At 39.8% G+C, this 17,935-nt stretch overlaps 1 protein-coding gene across 1 annotated transcript in view; it reads right to left on the bottom strand.

Annotated features, from left to right (window-relative positions):
- The window catches only part of xpo4 (exportin 4), a 47,834-nt gene extending 31,230 nt beyond the window's left edge, over positions 1-16,604 (bottom strand). The window contains exons 1-6 of the mRNA XM_055031397.1: positions 16,332-16,604; positions 12,714-12,819; positions 11,688-11,829; positions 11,133-11,271; positions 8,272-8,388; positions 8,034-8,186 (exon numbers count right to left, since the gene is read on the bottom strand). Coding sequence (XP_054887372.1) covers positions 8,034-8,186; positions 8,272-8,388; positions 11,133-11,271; positions 11,688-11,829; positions 12,714-12,819; positions 16,332-16,424 — 750 coding nt within the window. The 5' untranslated portion in view covers positions 16,425-16,604. The remainder of the gene's footprint in view (positions 1-8,033; positions 8,187-8,271; positions 8,389-11,132; positions 11,272-11,687; positions 11,830-12,713; positions 12,820-16,331) is intronic.
- Between the last annotated feature and the right edge of the window lie 1,331 nt (positions 16,605-17,935).

Here is a 17,935-nt window from a genome sequence, read left to right as displayed (position 1 = left end):
CCGCAGCTCAGTGCAGCACAAGCCGGAAACTTCCACAGGAATGTTTGATCAAAGCCAAACGGCGGCAGAAGCCGACAAGGTCACGCATTCCTCCGACGCCAGTCCGGTCCCTCCCCGGCGCACACGCCCCAGGACCACACGGCATGCCGCACTTTGGGCACAAAAGTTGTCACCTGTTTAAGGTTCTGAAGGACTCTTTAAAAATAGCGAGTATGTGGCAGACGATCACAAGCTAAATGCTTCTAGAGAGAGGGGTAGCTGGATGCGTTTCCACACCTGATAGCCCCGTGAACTCAGTTTGACTGGAGACCAAAATTTCATCATTTGTGACATTTTCAGATGCTGGGGTTTGCTGTTACACTGCAGTGTGTTGAAAAAGCCCAACCTGTTTCCCTCCTCAGCTGTAGGAGCGCTACAACAAGACCTAATCTACAAAACAACACAAAAACCCTCATAAGAAGACCTGAGCGCAGCTTCCTTTTTTGCAAAATGTAAACAAAAATGGAGTGGTGCCAGATTTTAGTGTCTAGAATAATTTCTCCCGCTAACGCTAGACCTTTTGGAGCGGCCTGTGTTCCACTCGGCAATCATATGTACACACGAACCGAACCACACCAGTGTTCACTTGAACCAAGTCGAGAATTCGGATTTCAGGTGGACCAGATTTGGCTTTTTTGAGTTTGATTGCACGTTCACACTTCCCCAAACAAACCAAACTTTTCAGTCAAACAAGCAAAGTGTGTTCATTCCACTGCTATTTGCTCCTTTTTTGGCCTATAAAAAGAAACGCCAACAAAATCTCTCTCTTGGTGCGTTCACACCAAACACGTTACCTTCGTCTAAAGAAAGGGACGTTGCAAGTTAAATGCATTTGCACTTTGAACGCAGACGCTTCATGGTCCGTTCACACGAAACACATTTTGAGCATCAAGCATGTCTGTTTTACATTCAAAATCTATGTGGAGGAGAGTCAAAATCGCTCTAAATGTTTTTCATTGCCAGTCTACACCGTGTTACATGTTATTATGCAAATTGGATTCAAGTGTCAGAAAGATTACATTTTTTGTTGTGCTATTAAATTCATAGATGGTATTGTGTGTCAGGGCTCTTTGAATCACTGTAATTAATTTCAGAGAGCTGGGCTGATTAGTTTGTCTGGTGAGCTCAATTAAAAGAAATCTACTTAAGAAGGATGTTCCGATTATTAAGCAGGCCACAGGTTTCAAGCAATATGGGAAGAGAAAGGGTCTGTGACTTCCTAATGCTGCACATTCAACTAATTTATAGGTTCTTTACAACCTATATTTTATATTCAGAAAATCTGCTGTGCATAATAATTTAGAACAGTGCATTTTGAGTTTTTTATTTTTCAAATAAATACTGTTCTCATGGGGAGTTTTGTTCAGTAAAATTAAATTTACACTGCAATAGTTCATGACTTGAAAATTATACTGACCATCATTTGCATTGATCATTTAAGAAAATCGGAGAAAATATCACTTGCATAATCATTTGGAGCACGATATATTTGACGCTTAAAAAGCTCATAACAGTCCAAACACTTCAAGTCACGTCGCGATAGACACTCGAAGCACACCGTTATGGGTCCTTGACGTGCCTGTAACTGTAAATGTACCAAGAATGCAAAACGCATTTGGTGTGAACGCACCAAAAGTCTGTTTAAAAAAACTGAGAAATTCAATATTGCATGATTTACTTCTTGAAGACAGTACCTTTCTATGCAAATACAACTATCCAGTTGAAATATAGCATAAGCTATTGCTAATATTTGCATTAACTGAATTTAACTTAAGTTCTGAATGTTTAGTTTCCACCCCATCAGAACCAGAAAAAGGAACCGGTCTGTGTGTGTTTGTCATTCCAACACGGTGAGTAATGAACCCGGAGTGACGACGACATGTGGCTGTGGTTTGTGGGTTTTTAAAAGACATCACCTGCTACTATCTCGACCACTCCAGCAGGCTCCAGAATACCTAATGTGACACGTCAATTTTCCACTCCAAAGACGAGACGTAATGACAGACTGTCACACACAGAGAGAGAGAGAGAGAGAAAGAGAGAGACAGAGAGAGGGTAACTCAGCCCGTGTTAACCACCAACCACAAGTTTCAATCAAATGCAAGTGAAAAAGCCCGCACAATGAAAGTTCTCACAAAGAGTTGTCGAGTCTGCAATCACAGAGATGTGTAAACATAAAAGTTAATATCTCAGCCATCAACAGTCCGGAGCGGTACGTCGCAGTACGTTCAACTGTGACAGATTTTATCGTCCATTTCTGCCCTTTAGGGTTCAGCAGGACGCTGGCGGGTCGACCACAGAGTTTTGCGACCTGTAAGGTGCCAACAAGTGCAAAACTCTCAAACGCACAACAGAAAGAAAACAAGGAGTCAAGTTGAAGCATAAGAAAGAAATGTAATGTGGAACCATGACGATGCGAAAAGTAACGTACTGGATCAAACTTTTTTTTTTTTAATTGTTCCAAGCCTTTTTGTTCATGTTTTTCTAAATGTGTATGTCATTTTGACGGCAAGTAATCAGGGATTTCCCTAGGCAAATTGTTTTTACAGCATTTACAATGATGTTCAGAGTTGCTAAGTTTCCATTAACCATAAAATTGCTAAACTGAATTTACGTGGAAACACACCAATTAAAAAAAAAACAAAAAAAACTGATGTTTTTTGATAGAAAAGTTCTGCGCTGAGATGTGTATTGAAATAGATAGATTTAGCAAAAATGGATACGTTGTTTTTTCCGCTTCACACAAATTGCGTGATCAACATTTGTAATAACTTAATATGTGAACAAGATCATTCTTGCGTCATTTTAATTTCATATCTTATTTCTGATTTTACAAACAATAGCCTTGCATTTTATCAGATTGCTCCACATATGAAAACTTTATCAGCAGGAAGTGAATTCATTGATGTCTGTAGGTGTTAAATTAGATGCTGTTTAAAAACACGTGGTAAGCTTTAACTTCGATTTCTTAGTTAACTTTATGTTTGACCAGTAAAGGGTCTTTCACAGAAGCTTTATTTAGGCCAAAATATCCTTTTCCCAAAAAGACAGCATAATGAATGTGATTTTAAGCATTTAAGAGTCTGTATATGTCCAAGAAGTTATTTTGTTTCTGTAATTCAATTGAAAAAGCTAATAAACAAAAATTCTGTTTCTTTGATTTTAATACAGAAATGCTATGTTATTAACATGTTATGGCCCACGCAGTAAAGGGAAACACTGCTGACTTTATAACCATCCTGCAGCAATCAAATGAATAAAAATAAACTGGTTACAGTAGGGCTGGGTGATAAATAGATTTTATTGATCAAACAAAATTTCCGTTTAAGAATACTGAAAAATCTGAATTTTCGTTCTTTTTTTTTTACTAACTCACTCCTTGGGTCAGAGTCAGTTTTGTTCACCTGCATCATGACAAGATTAAATAAACTACTTCATTTTCTCTCCAGATTCAACAGAATGCTTCAAAAGGTTTCAGCTGTTGCACAAAAACCGCATCAATCAACCTGACTGCATTTTGTGGCAGTTTTAAATAGCCAACATCCTGCTGATCCTGGTAATCTCAACATTTTGCAAGCCTGAACAACCTTCACGCTGAAGGATCGGTGGATTAGCGGACTTCTCTTCTATCCCCTATTCATTATATCCGATCAGCGCAGAGGAGGGTCCCGCTGCCCAGTGGTGGGGGGGTTGAGCGGCTGCCAGGGGCCATGCAAAGACCGCAGCGCTATGCTACGGCGCGTGGTGGGGTTTAAGTGATATATCCTGCCACAAGACCGCCCTGCAGCCTCGCCATGTGGAATAACAGTCCAGGAATACCTCCTCTGCGACCTGTTCCCCCCACAATTGAGCCCTCTCCCATCTGTTCAGGCAGACGTTGCCATCAATTCAGCTTCCAGTGGGGGGAACCAATAATAAAGCAATTACACACTGGTTTTTCATGACACTTTTTTTCCCCTTTGGAATCCAAGAGGAGAAATCTATGTAATGCAGTAACATGAGCCGAATACTTTCTCCGTATGAGTGAGCGCTCGCAAATCCCTGATAAACTGCACTCTATCGTAATTTAAAAAGACTCCACCCTGTGCCTTCTTTCAATGAGAGAATGAATGAGCGGCCCGGACATCCACCAGCTTTTCCGATCAGCTGTTTACTCCATCCCACTGTTGTTTAGATAGTGGTCGTTTAGGATTCTCCATGGTGGGTCAGGGCCAAGGCAAACAGTCAGCATCAACTTACACATACCCAGTCCTAACCCTAACCTCGCGGCCACAATGCCCAGAGCGCGACCTTAGGAGAGCTGATGTGAAAACCGAGACGCTCCGACGCCGGCATCCACTCAACACAAGCAAACACTGTAAAAAATAAAACACTAAATCTTAGCAAAATAGCATTTTTGGTCTCGTTTCTAGTGCACATTTCATGGTACACTTGAAATAAAATGAAAACAAGTGACATTTCAGCAAGCTTGTTTTAAGTCTATAATTCCTTGATATTGATTTTTTTTTAAAGTACTAGTTTTCCTAACAGATTATCTCATTTATAATGTGGGATTGATTAAATAATCCAGCACTTTTTAATATAAATATTAAGGAATTATTGACCTAAAACAAGCTGCTATATATTGCTCAAAAGTTATTTGTGAATTAGTTTTGTCTCATTACTGGTGACATTTGCACCAGCAACTAGTAACAAATATTTGGTAAGATTGTGTTTTTCCAGTGTACCTCCTGATTGGGGGCTTGTTTTTGTTTCTACACCATCCATGAAATTCTCTGGCTTCATGTAGGGAAGAAATAAAGAGACGGGAGGCAGCCAGCAGAAATTGAGGTAACGTTACCTTCGTGAGAGAAAAAAAAGTTTTCCAGTCTTTTCAGTTTCACAAACATTTCTTGCGGTGATCTGGCTTTATGATTGCAATGCGCGAAGCAAAACATGAAAAACTACTGGAAAAAAAATGACGCAAAAAACCCCCCAAAACAAAACACCAAAAGAGAAAACAAAGAAATCCTCAGTTTATATCTGTTTGTGCCTGTAGAACTAAATTTAATTTGACATGCACAAGAAAAGAAACCTTCAACTTAACTAAACAACAGGTTATATGGACTTGACTACATGTGTTCCCCATTGGGGCCCACACAGATTTGTCCCAAAGTTTTCAGTAAATAAGACTTTGGTGTAATATTTGAAAATGGTTTTGGTCATTCATTAGTTCTCTCACTGTCTGAATGTCTTTTGCCGCTTTCCCTGAGACTTTGGCTGAATCTCGGTTCATTTTCAGTAAGGATGCATTTTTCTGGCCGAGCGCGATCTTTAAAAAGCCTGACATGCGGATTTCGATTGTGGTCAATACTGATTTTTTTTGGTCTGTGTGCACAGGTGGTGGTGTTAGTTTCATGGAGGAGTGGCTGATTTTCATACCTTAGCAATCTCTAAGCCGATTTATCAATAGCCCCTCATTTTCAGCCCTTGAAAACAATGTCAGAGCAGATTAGACCCACAAATCATCAAGACATAATGATCCACAACTGTGTCAACATCTCACAAAAAAATAATTTATATATATCCGTAAATAACAGTATTTTCAGATAGTCAGCACTTTGCAAATCCTGATCCAAAGGTACAATTTCTTCCAATTTTTCCAGGAAAAAAACACTTAAAAAGCACCAACATACTTCGGCGTACTTCACTCACGTCCACCCAAAGGACAAAGTTTACCACCATGCACCCAATATTTCCAACAATCGGACGACCTGCTGACCAAAAACCTAACTTTGTGGTAATCAAAAGACTTAAACATATTTCAAGAACAATGGAGAAAACATCATGTGTCCTCAATGTTTTATTGCGATTGTCTTAATTCTCAGTGAATTTGTTGTCTGAATTGTCTGAGTAGAGAGCATTAGCAGCAGCCAAAGACGACTAAACTTTGGTTTGAAGAGACGTACCAAAAGCCAGTAAAAATCATAATGCAATAAACAACTTGGTAGGAGGAAACTGGAATCAGACGTACCACTTTCCGATTGTAAAATGACAAATCTTCCCACTGAGTCAGAGTCGCCCTGTATAACTGGAATTGAGACTTTCCTCCCCGGAGGGCAATTAAAAGAAAAGTCTGAAACTGACACATGGGTTTTAGAGGCTCTCTCTCATATACCAGTTCCATCTGCACGGTATAATCAGTGGCTGAAAACAAAGGTTAATGAACCATTATTGAAGCTGTCGAGTCGTCTGACAGTGTTTTGGGGCCTTGAGGCCTGACCGTGACCCCGTCTGCAGTCCAGCCTGGTGTGGAGTGACGCGCGGGGGAGCACGTCTTAGACGTCCGGCCCCCAATCTATGGTGTGTTCGGTTCACACCACACCAGGTCCAGCAGCAGGTGTGCTGCGGCGCTCCCCGACGGTCTTCATCAATCTGTTCCACGTTTCAGCAGCAGCTCAGGCATTCCAGGACTTCACACGCACGGCGGATTTCAAGGGGAAAGCCACTTGATCTAAGAAGTCGTGAGCTATTTTTATGGGCTGAAACGGTAGTCAACATTTACGACAAGTCAACATGAAGAGGAGAGAACGCCTCTATTTAAGTGAACCCAACACCAGCAGAAAAAGATCCCTGTGCTCAGGAGTTACCCAGCGACTTCTGCTTCATTCATTTCTGTTCAGCCGATGATTAAATCATGAACTTCGAGGAACTGAACACACACCGACTTCAGAGCCATGAAAGCTATTGTGTTTAATGTTAATATGCGCTTCAACGCGTGTAAAACGCTCAGGGAACTCAGTTTTGATAGAGTTGAAGTGAAAAATTAAATCAAGTAAGATTTTAATTTCTATAAAAGGCTAAGGCTAGAAATGATAATCTTCCACTTCCACTTTTCCTTTTTCTCACACTCGCTCAGCTCAGAAAACAAGTAGAGTCACTACTAATCAAGAGTCAACAGATGATTTCATTTACTAAAACAGAAAAAAATAAATGACCAGAAACAACAACTGCTGTTCCCTCGGCTTCATAAAAATGCAGCAACAATAAAACTAAATTAAACTCCTTTCCAAAAATCAATATCAATAAACTTTGAAAGATAAAAGCGGGTCTTTGAGAACACAAATCGGGTGGAGCGTGCCTGGCATACCAAGGGGAGCCTTGACAAGCCAAGGCGGGGCTGCCGTGCTGTTGGAATGAGACGGAGGGGGTGAAGTAGACACCCGGAGACGCCTCTTTGAAAATGATCCATGGCTCTGGCTGGCAGCAAGCGCCACTCCAGATCCCCTCCTCAGACAGGCCGAGAGGATGCCAGGCTGTGGGGATTAAAGTCGTAATGAGTCGGGGTGAGCACACAAGCACTCCGACAGAACGCCTCAGTTTGCTCAACAATGCAGCCAACTGCGAACGTAACACGGACGTGTGCACAAGACGCGAACGACGAAGCAAAACCTGCTGACAGATGTGCATCTCGGAGGCAACGTGTATTTAAAGACACAAACACATACACCAGGTTTCACCAACTTAAATTCAAGAGCTTTATGAGTGGAATTTAAGACCCGTATCGTCATATGTACGAAGATTGTCCAGCCGACTGCTGTTAAAGTTGTGCTTACCCACGAAAGACCCAAAAACATTAGCTACCTTAGCAAGGTATTTATGTCAACAGAACTCAGTGGAAAGTCAGAAAGTATCAGGTGGAATTTACGCTAAACGAATGTAATAATTACTGTTAATGAAAATGAGACACAAACAATTCTAAACGTTGATGTTTCTTCACATATTTTGTAGCGTTGGCTTTTGTAAAGGGTTCCCTGACTAGAAGCTAATGCCGTTTGCAGGGCCATGGCATGTGACGTAACAAACCTTACAAAGGTTTGTTATCTCACACCAACGTCATAGTAAGTCCTATGGATTTCCGTGATGCTTGACCACCGACTCTCCATTTGACATAAACCCCTTGTTGATGCAGTAAACTGCATCAATAATCATTCTTCCAGCTAACAAAGGATATGATTTGGAGGCAGGAAGTTCCAGCTCAGGACCTGGTTGGCTAGAGCAAGGTAGCGCTGGAAGACGCAGGACATCTGAGCGTTGAGGTTCTCCCTGCGACTGAACTCCTGCAACACCTCCATGGTCAGCATGAAGATCTGACGCAGGCCGTCCTCCTGAAGGGGGATGAGAGAGAAGAGGGGTCTGTCTGCAGCGGTAGGGGTGGAGAAAAAAATAAGTAGATCGAGGTGGGAAGCCAACCTGAAAGAGGCGCTTGCAGTTGCCGTGGAACTCCATGCTGAGGCCAATGCTGCTGGTCTTGCTGGAGCTGGAGAACTCGCTGAGCAGAGCGGTGAGGATGGAGCAGGCCAGGGTTTGCTGCAGGGCAGAAGATGTGACCTTCTGATTAGCTCAGGAAGGGTGTGCAAATAATTTTACAATGCTTTAATGGCAGTCCCTTCATGCACCATTATGCAGAAAAATATGGACCTTCGTAATGACTTTAAGCCACGTCTTCTCATCCAACATCAGTGTCAAACCTCAAAATTGTGCTTCAGGAAGAACTTGCTCTCCTAAACCTTGTGGAAAGTGTGCCGTTAAAAAAAGTTTGTTTTAGTTGGAACGGTTGGCAGACATCCTGAAATCTAGGGGTGCACCAATTTTTGGACCAGATGATTTATTTGAGTCAATTTTCTTGACTTTGGGAGACCTGTGATCGGCTAATACTTACACATGAAGCTGATCTTAACCACTAATCTCATCTACCTCAGCAAAGAGGTAACTACACCACTGTTGTCAACTCAGCAACTTTCTTGCTACATTTTGCAACATTTCAGATAAAAAAACCAGATATGGGTCAAAATCGGAATCGGCACGTCAGGTTGTTTAAAAGTCCTGATGGGCCAGAAAACTGTACTGCATTATTCGCACTAAAACAGGCACTGGCTTAAAAGGTGCTAATGAATGGTCTAGTTTCAATTTTTGTTAAGTTAAAAAAAAAAAGAAGGTAATTCAGTCAGTAAAAGCACAGTGTGTATTACTCCGAGACACTCCTGACTATGGTAGCCTGACTACGTAACGTAACAAACATTTTGACAGAGCGCCATGAACTTCACAAATCGCTTCGAGGTTAGAAAGCACAACTAGAATTAATCCATTGTGAGGGGGATGTTTCACTCCAGAACAATAGAAAAGGTGCCCCGGATCATAGGGCCTTTTTTAAAAAAGAAATCTAATTAAAGGCTCTCAAGTGTGCCTTATAGTCCGGAAAATACGATAATTAGGGTGCACCTCTAATTAAACCCCATGGAATAAGAATGGTATGTCTTTTAAGTTCATTAGGCAGACTTTATGTTTTTGCACAATATATCAAACCCCAAACATTTGTGCTAAATCAGCCAACAATTAGCTTATGGTGTAACAGTTTGGGCTGGCTTTCAGTTTTAGGGTCATTTTTTGTGTGCAATACATTTTTTAACATTTTAGAATCAAACTAACAGATTTCTTTTTTACTATGGAACATCCTTTCCTCTAAAAGGTGGAGAATAATACAGAAATCAGGAGTAATACATGACTAAAACACAAACTTCAGCTCCGTTGTTTTATTTTTCTTCTTCTTTGAGTCACTCTGTCACGGTTGCAAGGCAACATGAGTTACACTGAGACGGGTGCGGAGCCAGTTGGTGAAGGTCAGACCTGTCCGAATTTACCGTTTCTCTCCTCCGGTCTTAGTTTATTCACGGCCTTGGAAGGAGCCGGTCTGCGTAGACCGATCCTTGGAAAGGTGCAGACCTTTAATTCAGACACAACTTAAGATTTGACTAAACCATCTGTCAGTTGTTTTTCCAACAATTCAGAGATTTTGTCCATTTCAGAAACGTATAGGACCAAATAAAGTTGTAAATGTATTTATTTTTTAAAAGCTTTTCATCTAGTACTAGCCCAATTCTTCTTCTTTACTTCTGGTGGTGTTATTAAAGCAGTCAATAAATACAATCAAGAGTCTCAGCAACTAGAAGATTTTCACATGAGCCACTTTAACTGGTGGCTTTGGCAGCTGCTTTATATGATTATAACATGGGTGCACACAAAGCAACATGAAGAGAGGAAGGAAAAACTGCCTCATTAACCTTCATCTAACAGTGGCAAGAAAGCTTTTAAAGGGTTAATAATAAAAGTCCTCTATATTTTCACCCCGCACATACAATCTAAAGTTAAATTTATCAAAAGGCTTTAACTGTTAGCAGTTACTGATCCCCTGGTTATGATCAACAAATAGATAATGTGCAAAGAAATTAAGTCAACTTGCAGAGAAAAATGGCTATTAATGTCATTTAAAAAGTGTAACTTAAAGTAATTTGTGACTTCAGAAATACCTTTTTTGTAAGGATCTGACATAACTTTCTCCCTCTTTGGGATTTAAATTCAAGCACAAGCACAGTAGTGCCATCTACTGGGCTGAAATAGGAATTTACTTTATTATGAGGGGAACAAGCTGGATGCTGATTGTCAAATGTAAATGGGTGGACAATTAGCCAGGATGTGCTCATTTTTAGATTTTTTTGTGATAATGTTTATGAACGTGTTGCAACGTACATATAGAGCTACTTAGTCAGCGTTTTCTAAATGTGCAGTGATATTTTCTATTTTACAAGCCCTCGACACCAACTGGTGTCGAGGGCTTTTCAAGTATTTTTCAAGTATTTTTTCAAAATACTTGAAAAATAAAGTCTTCTAATTTTATAACAACATGGAACCTAGGTTTTTTTATTATTATTGTTGTTATTGCCAGACTACATTTCTTCAGTTCATTTTGTGTAATTAAAATACAATTAAAAATATTAAGACAGAATAATAACAACAGAAATCAGTCTCTTTGTCTGAGCACAGAATCCTCACATAAAGCCTGAAAACACGCACAGAGAAATAAGGCTGCTGCTGAAATCTGTGATGCATGAATGTCATTCTCGAAGGATTAATTATCCATCTGGGTAAAATGTTTCCCAGACGTACTACCAGAATTTCAATGACAGCATTTATTTAACATTAGAGGCATCGTTTCCTTTACAGCCAAGTCGAGTGGCGTGGATCAGTGAAAGCTGACATGCGTGCGTCTCTGTTACCACTGTGGGGTTCCCGCTGCTGATGAGCTGGCCGACCTCGTGGAAGACGCCTTTGCAGTTGATGCTTTTGTCCAGAGAGCCTCGCTTCACGATGACGGCCACAGCCAGCAGAATCTGCTCACGGACATATTTCTGTAGGCTGCAGGTGCAGAGGAACGGAGGGGCTGTTATCCACTGAGTTTAGAAAAGCTTTCACAACAGAGAGGCTCAACACAAACACAAAGTCAGGATTAAGACACGCCGCTGGATTTTCAATCCAGCTCTGGGAGCTTTCATAACATGGGAAAAACGTGTAATAATCTACCGGCAGAATATGTAGACACTATTTACTTACCCTATCATGTGAAAATATTACTTGTGATTTATTTTGTGTTATTTCAGGTTCACCAAGATATTTCCACCACAAACTATGCTTAAAACATTTGGTAAAACTTTAACGTTTGGACATGCTATCAGCAATCAAACTGCCTGGATACATCACTGGCATGCAGAATGTGAGTGCATGAAACTCAGAAGACAGTATCCAACAAAGACTCCTCTTTCTTTCCTACTCACTTGGGTCTCTGCAACACGTAAGTGAGGAGGAACGCCCGGAGGGACTCGATGCTGGTCTTCTCCAGCAGGATCCATTCCCGCACAACGGCCTCCATGACGGCCGTGGCTGCCTGGAATAGCACGTAGTCCACCTTGCTCGTCTCTGGAGGGGGAAACGCGAGGAGGCAGAAAGAAGGCGTTACAAAACCGGAAAGCGTCCAAAGGGAGCGAATTAAGACGGCGTGTGGGCAGGAAAGTAAAGGGAAACGTGTTCACTGCTTTGGCACATTTACATAAAACAGGTCTGAAACGATTAATCGGACAAATCAGTTACAGAATGTCCAGTTTATCTTCATTGCTACCACAAAATGTCGTTGATGGGATTTTTTTATCCTTAGACATTATTTTTAATTCAAGAAATATTTGAAAGTTGCTCTGAATTAATTAGAGCTGAAATGATTAATCAGATAAATCATAATGAATCGATCAATGATAAAATCTTCAACTAATTTAATAATCGATTAATTGCTTACGTTAGCATACAGACTAAAATATATTAATCAGCAGTAATTAAGCCAAAACTGTACAAAAATATGCACATTTTGCATTTTCAGGTAAAAAAAAACCTCTTTCATCTTAAGTATTTTTAGCTGCAGATGCATCCTTTGCCACAAATGGAACTTAAGGAATGCCATTATTACATTTTAGGCAATTAAAAAAGAAAATAATAAAAAACGGAATTGAGCTATTTGCACCTTTTAAAGCCCCGCTAATATTAAATCAAAAAACTACCTTGAAAAATCTGCAAAATGCGGCAAACTTTTTTTTTATCCAATTAATTGTCAGAATAGCATTAATCGATTATGCTAAAATAATTGTTGGTTGCAGCCCTGAAATACACCACCAGGACTCATAGCAAACTTTGAAAAAGATAATCAGGTTCAATACGTCACCATGGTCCCGCAGTTTGGAACCTGCAAGGTGATTCCTGAACGTCTCTCGTGCACCGCGATACTACGCAAGTTTAGCGTTTTATTGGACAATTACCCAGGATGTGCTTGCAGATGGCGAACGGGGACTTGGACTTCCTGAAGGAGAGGAATACATGTTCAGCGTGCTGCCTCTGCTCTGTGCTGACCATGGACGGCGGTGCCTGGGAAGAAACAGCAACGGCACAGTTCAGGCAGAAAGCTTTAAAAAGATAACATGTACTTTGCAAAACCAGTGTGCTGGAAAATGTTTTTCAAAAAATGCTTTATTGCAGGGATGCAACTCTGGATTTTTTTAGTAATCCATTGTTGTAGGGACGCCACGATTCACTTTTTTCCCTTCCGATCTGATGTTTAGAATCAACCGATATAAAAAAACAGCTGAATTGACCTAAAATGTGTCATTTTGAAACACAGACATAAATGTACTAAACTACAAATTTATTGTATAACTCTTAAGTAGGCCAATAGTGGCACAAACTTGGCCAAAAATGTAAAAACAACTTTAATCTGTTCAGCCAGTGCAATTAGGAGCACAATAACCAATGAAAAATAAATGATAAAAAAAATAGGTGGGCTATCTGGGTCAAAAATTAAAAATAAACTGCAACAAAAAATTTTTTCGAATGGTTCAGAAACTACAATTAGTAATTCTAAATATAATTCAACATAAAGTCTAGCATTAGACTGAAAAGATCGGCTCTGATGGATTGGGCTACTTTGTCACCGAGCGAGAATTTCGATACCAATACAGATATTGATATTGGATCAGTGCATTTCTTGCTCACACAAGACCAACTTGGTTTGGATATGTGTCATTAACATACGTAAGAAGAAATGTTGATGAATATAAATAATAAAACGATTTTCCGATGTGGTGTTTTAGTGAAAAAAATACTAAGCTGCAGCTGAGTTTGCACAGTCTAACTCCTACTGACGATGCAGCTGAAACCCGACCCTACAGAGGGATTAGACAAAACAGAGAGTACTGTAAACCAGCTCTATCAACAGCATTTCTATCACAGCAGCTGATGATGTGTCTATTCCTCAAAGTAGTGTCGCCTCTGTCATTCATAGAAGACGCAAGAAAGCCTCTCATAAGGCAAATAAACAGATTACAGCTCTACGAAAGTGCAAAACAAACAGTTTTTTTTTTAAATACAGCAGTGTCTCCATGATACTGCCCAGCAGGAAAGTCACATTCCAGACCTAATTGCAGTAAAAGCAGCTCAGTGGTTGGAGGCAGCAGAAGGAAGAAAGGCCCTTTTATCTGACAAACTACACATAAAGTGCCATAATGAAGTGACACACAGACAGAGAGAGAGAGTTATAAAAGACGACTACAAGCAGACAGACTCAATGGACTGGACCTAATGCGCTCTGCTGTTAGATTAAAGCCCAAATTTAGGGCGACTTTTTATTCTAAACCGAAAGGGAATCACAGACGTTCATTCAGAGACCCGGTGTGTCAAACGCGCCACCGAGGACGGTTCGCAGGGACGTTTTCCCATTTCGAAATTCAAGACTTTTCCACAATCAGATTCTGGTATTTGTCTGGCAACGTTTTCCTCAGCATGACGGACATTGAGTGTAAAACACTATATTGAGTTTTACTGTCGAATCCCAGAAAACTGAATCTCGCTTCGGGTTCAGTAGTTTGGGAAAAGAAATATTTCACTTTTCTATTTGGTTTTTGACAAGCTTAAGAGTAGAAATGTGGAGGGGAAAAAATCTGGAAAGTTGCTTTATTTTGTGAGAGAAAATGTAAGAATTTCTGGTGATATTCAAAACTTGATCATCCCTAACAAGTTGCCAATAAATCGACTGAACTTACAATTTGTTTTTCCCTATTATTAGGGCTGTAGTTACATTTTTTTGTTTATTTTGATCTGCATCCAGTTGATAAATTTGACAACTTGTCGCTTTTTCCAGCGGTTTGGTTCCTTTCCACACAGAAAAATCTCCAAGCGAACTGGAAACAGATTCTCACCTGGTGAGAATCTGTTTATTAGTCAAGACGTGTCAGTGGCAGGAGAACTGTCCAACTGTCTCTTCTAATTTTAATCTCATTGATAATCCCACTGATAATAAAAAGAAAGCTAAATCTGGGGGTTATCTTCCTGCAGTAACAATTTCCTTGCCGATCAGGGTTGCTGACAATCTGAAAAATATATGTTCTTTAGATCAGAACCGGCCAATTAGGGAAGATTCTGGGTTGGATAAAAGCTATAAGTCCTCCACTAGGAATAGAGACGAAGACTGTTGTTGGCCAGACCAATTATGCTAACTGGGATTGATGATAAGAAGCTAATCCCAGTTTTAAATCATTTTGTCTTTCTGCTGCTCTATTGGTGAAATGAAACAACAACAAACCCTGACACATCTTCTGGTCCTAATATATCAAAGAGGTTTCTTGAAATATTGAATGATTTCACAATCTAATCCCTATAAAGACAAATTAGAGGTTTTTACACCTACAAAATCACCTGATCTGTTAAATAAAAAGTTTATGGAAATATAGAAATAGTCACAACAATAGCAAACTACTACAATTTCAAATGCACCATAAAAGCTAGTGAATCTATGCAAAGGATTTAGGATATAGAGGTTTTTACTGCGTGCATAAATTTCCAGAGGGAGACGGCTCTGTATTTTTGAGCTAAAAAAAACATTATTGTGATTAACAAAAAAGAGGCTATTTTTTTTAGTCATTTATTGTTCTCAGAAGAAACATCAGATTATAGTTTTACCAAATTGGTGACTGGAAATGAACCATGAGCAGAAACACATCTTCTAAAAGTTCAAACATACAACATTTTTCTTGATGTAGCTTAGAGTCTAATGCCAGTCATTAAATTGACAGGAATGTATCATTTTATGAAAGTTAATCACCAGACAAGCAGCTGTTTTTTTTCCCCTTCAGCCTTCATTCTAATTCAGATTCCCATAATCACCACAGCCTGGATTTATGTTGATTACATGTTAAATCAGATGCAGCTCACAGATTAAAACACCTGCAGATGAGTGAAATGTGGACTTTTAATAGCAGCTATTTGACTCACAGTTGTACGGTGAAGAGCTGCCTTTCTAATAAAGTAATTTTGGGCTGAGCTGGGTCATTCACATTGCCCTGGTTTGATTAAAATGGTCACGCAGAGGCAGCAGCATACACACTGACATGCACATGGTTAGCTACTGTCTCCTAGCCGGGCTCTTCTGTCTCATTTGCTCCGGTTCGGGCTGGAATAAGTCAGTTTACCGGGAAAGAGAGTGTTTTAGGCAGGCGAGAAGGAGCAGAAGAGAGAATATAAACAACAGGGACGCGCTGCAGCTGGGTCTGGAGTCCAAGAAACTTGATTTAGCGGCTCAGAGAGAACTAGAAGAAGACGAGCCACGGCGCAGAGACCTGGGTTGGCGTTTAACGTCCAGATACGAAGGAGGGGGACGTGTAACAATGGCGGCATTTAAAGATAATAAACAGGTTTTGTAACGGGATGGAGCCGAGAAAGACTCTGCGCCACGCATCGCCTCTCGCCTGAACACAGTCGCCACCAACAACAACCGGGGCGAACCGAACCGCCGGGTCGGATTTTCACCCGGCGAACCTCTCCTGAGACCGGGCTAGCTAGCGTATTCCGAGCCCGGAGCCGGGACGGAGCAAGGCCGGGGTCCTCACCATCAAAACTTTGGCCGCGCTCTCCAGTTGTGTGATCACTTCTGGTGCACCGACCGCCGCCATCATCATGGGCTCTCTCCAATGACGCGCCATGCGCTCTGCATTGTGGGAGGACTGGGCAGGATCCGCAGCACGGAGAGGCTCGGCGAGTTATGTAACCGTGGAAAAGCGTCGGTCCGCGGCGGAGCGCGAGAGGAGGACTGCGGCGCTAAAACCCACTGGTTTCAACTTTTCATTTGAGCTAAAAATAAATACATAAAAGCAATCCAACAATAATTAGATTTTACTGTAGAATTATTTTTGTTTGTTTTTGATTTTTTTTCTTTGTTTAGAATTTTTGTCGTGTTTTTCTTTTTTTTCTGTTTAGAAAGTTCAGTATTAGGGCCTAATATTTATTTATTTATTATTAATATTATTAATAAATATTGATTTATCTTTTTTCTATCAGGTCCCGATAGAAAAAAGAGAAATAAGTACCCACCAAAAACTCTACGAAGAACGTGAAAATAATAATTCAACAATTATTGAATTAATTGTTCAATCGTTATTTTTTTCCTAAGAAAAAAATAATTAGATTTTACTGTTAACATATTTTTCTTGTTGTTTTTTTTTTTTTTTTTAGAACGTGTTTTGGTTTATTTGTTACATTTTGTTTTTGTTGTTTTTTTTTTCAGTTTTGGAAGTTCAGTACATCGTAATAGGGTTGTTGCAGATAGAAAAGAGCAATACATTTCCGCCAAAAAAAAAAAAACTACAAAAATGTAAAAATAAAAATGACAAAAGATAATAATTCAACAATTATTGAATTAACTTTTCAATAATTCTTTTTTTCCTACAGTAAAATTAATTCTATTTTCTATTGGTTTCTACTTTGTACTGTTTATCCGCCTTCTTGGAGAAACCTTAATGTAAGACGGTGAGAAAATGTGTCCAAACTCTAATAAGTGATAAGTAAATAAGACTGAGTTGACACTTTTTTTAAGCCTCTCATTGATTCTTGGTGACCAAAATGTGAAAGTGTGAATCGTTTGATTGAAATGAGAACCAGTCAGATTAGAAGGAACGCAGCTTTATTTGTTCTCAGTATACTTGAACATCAGAAATAATCATTATTGAGAAGTTAAAAACAACAGATTGTTAATGCACTTCAACCCTGTGAGAATATCAATCACAATTTTTTATTATTTTTTTCTTGGAAATGTTTTTTTTTTTTTTTTTTTTTTGTTCAATTCTGTTCAGTTTTGTTATCGTTCACAGCTAAAAGTCTTTTTAAAGAAAACGCCAAAAATGCAAACGTGGACAAAATCACCTGGACTCCACGCTTCTCACCCCATGTACGACCTGACATGGGAAAAGCAATAATCATTGTATGTGATGAAAATCTGTCTTTCTAAATAAAATTTAAAAAATGTAAAAAAAATAAAAAATAAAAAAAAAGAAGAAGAAGAAAAAAAAAAGTTTCATCAGCACATTGAGCTCCAGACAGGTGAAGGTCTCTGAGATCCTGAAGGTAAAACGCCGACTGGCAGTCGGTAGGACGGACACTGACGAGGCCGCAGGAAGAACCACGGTCTGCAGTTTACCAACATCTGAAAACACATTGG

Source organism: Poeciliopsis prolifica, unplaced genomic scaffold, assembly GCF_027474105.1.
Source record: "Poeciliopsis prolifica strain line A6 unplaced genomic scaffold, Auburn_PproV2 SCAFFOLD007, whole genome shotgun sequence".
Taxonomy (NCBI): Eukaryota; Metazoa; Chordata; class Actinopteri; order Cyprinodontiformes; family Poeciliidae; genus Poeciliopsis; species Poeciliopsis prolifica.
The sequence above is the reverse complement of the archived record's forward strand: the minus strand, read 5'-3'. Positions and strand labels throughout refer to the sequence as shown.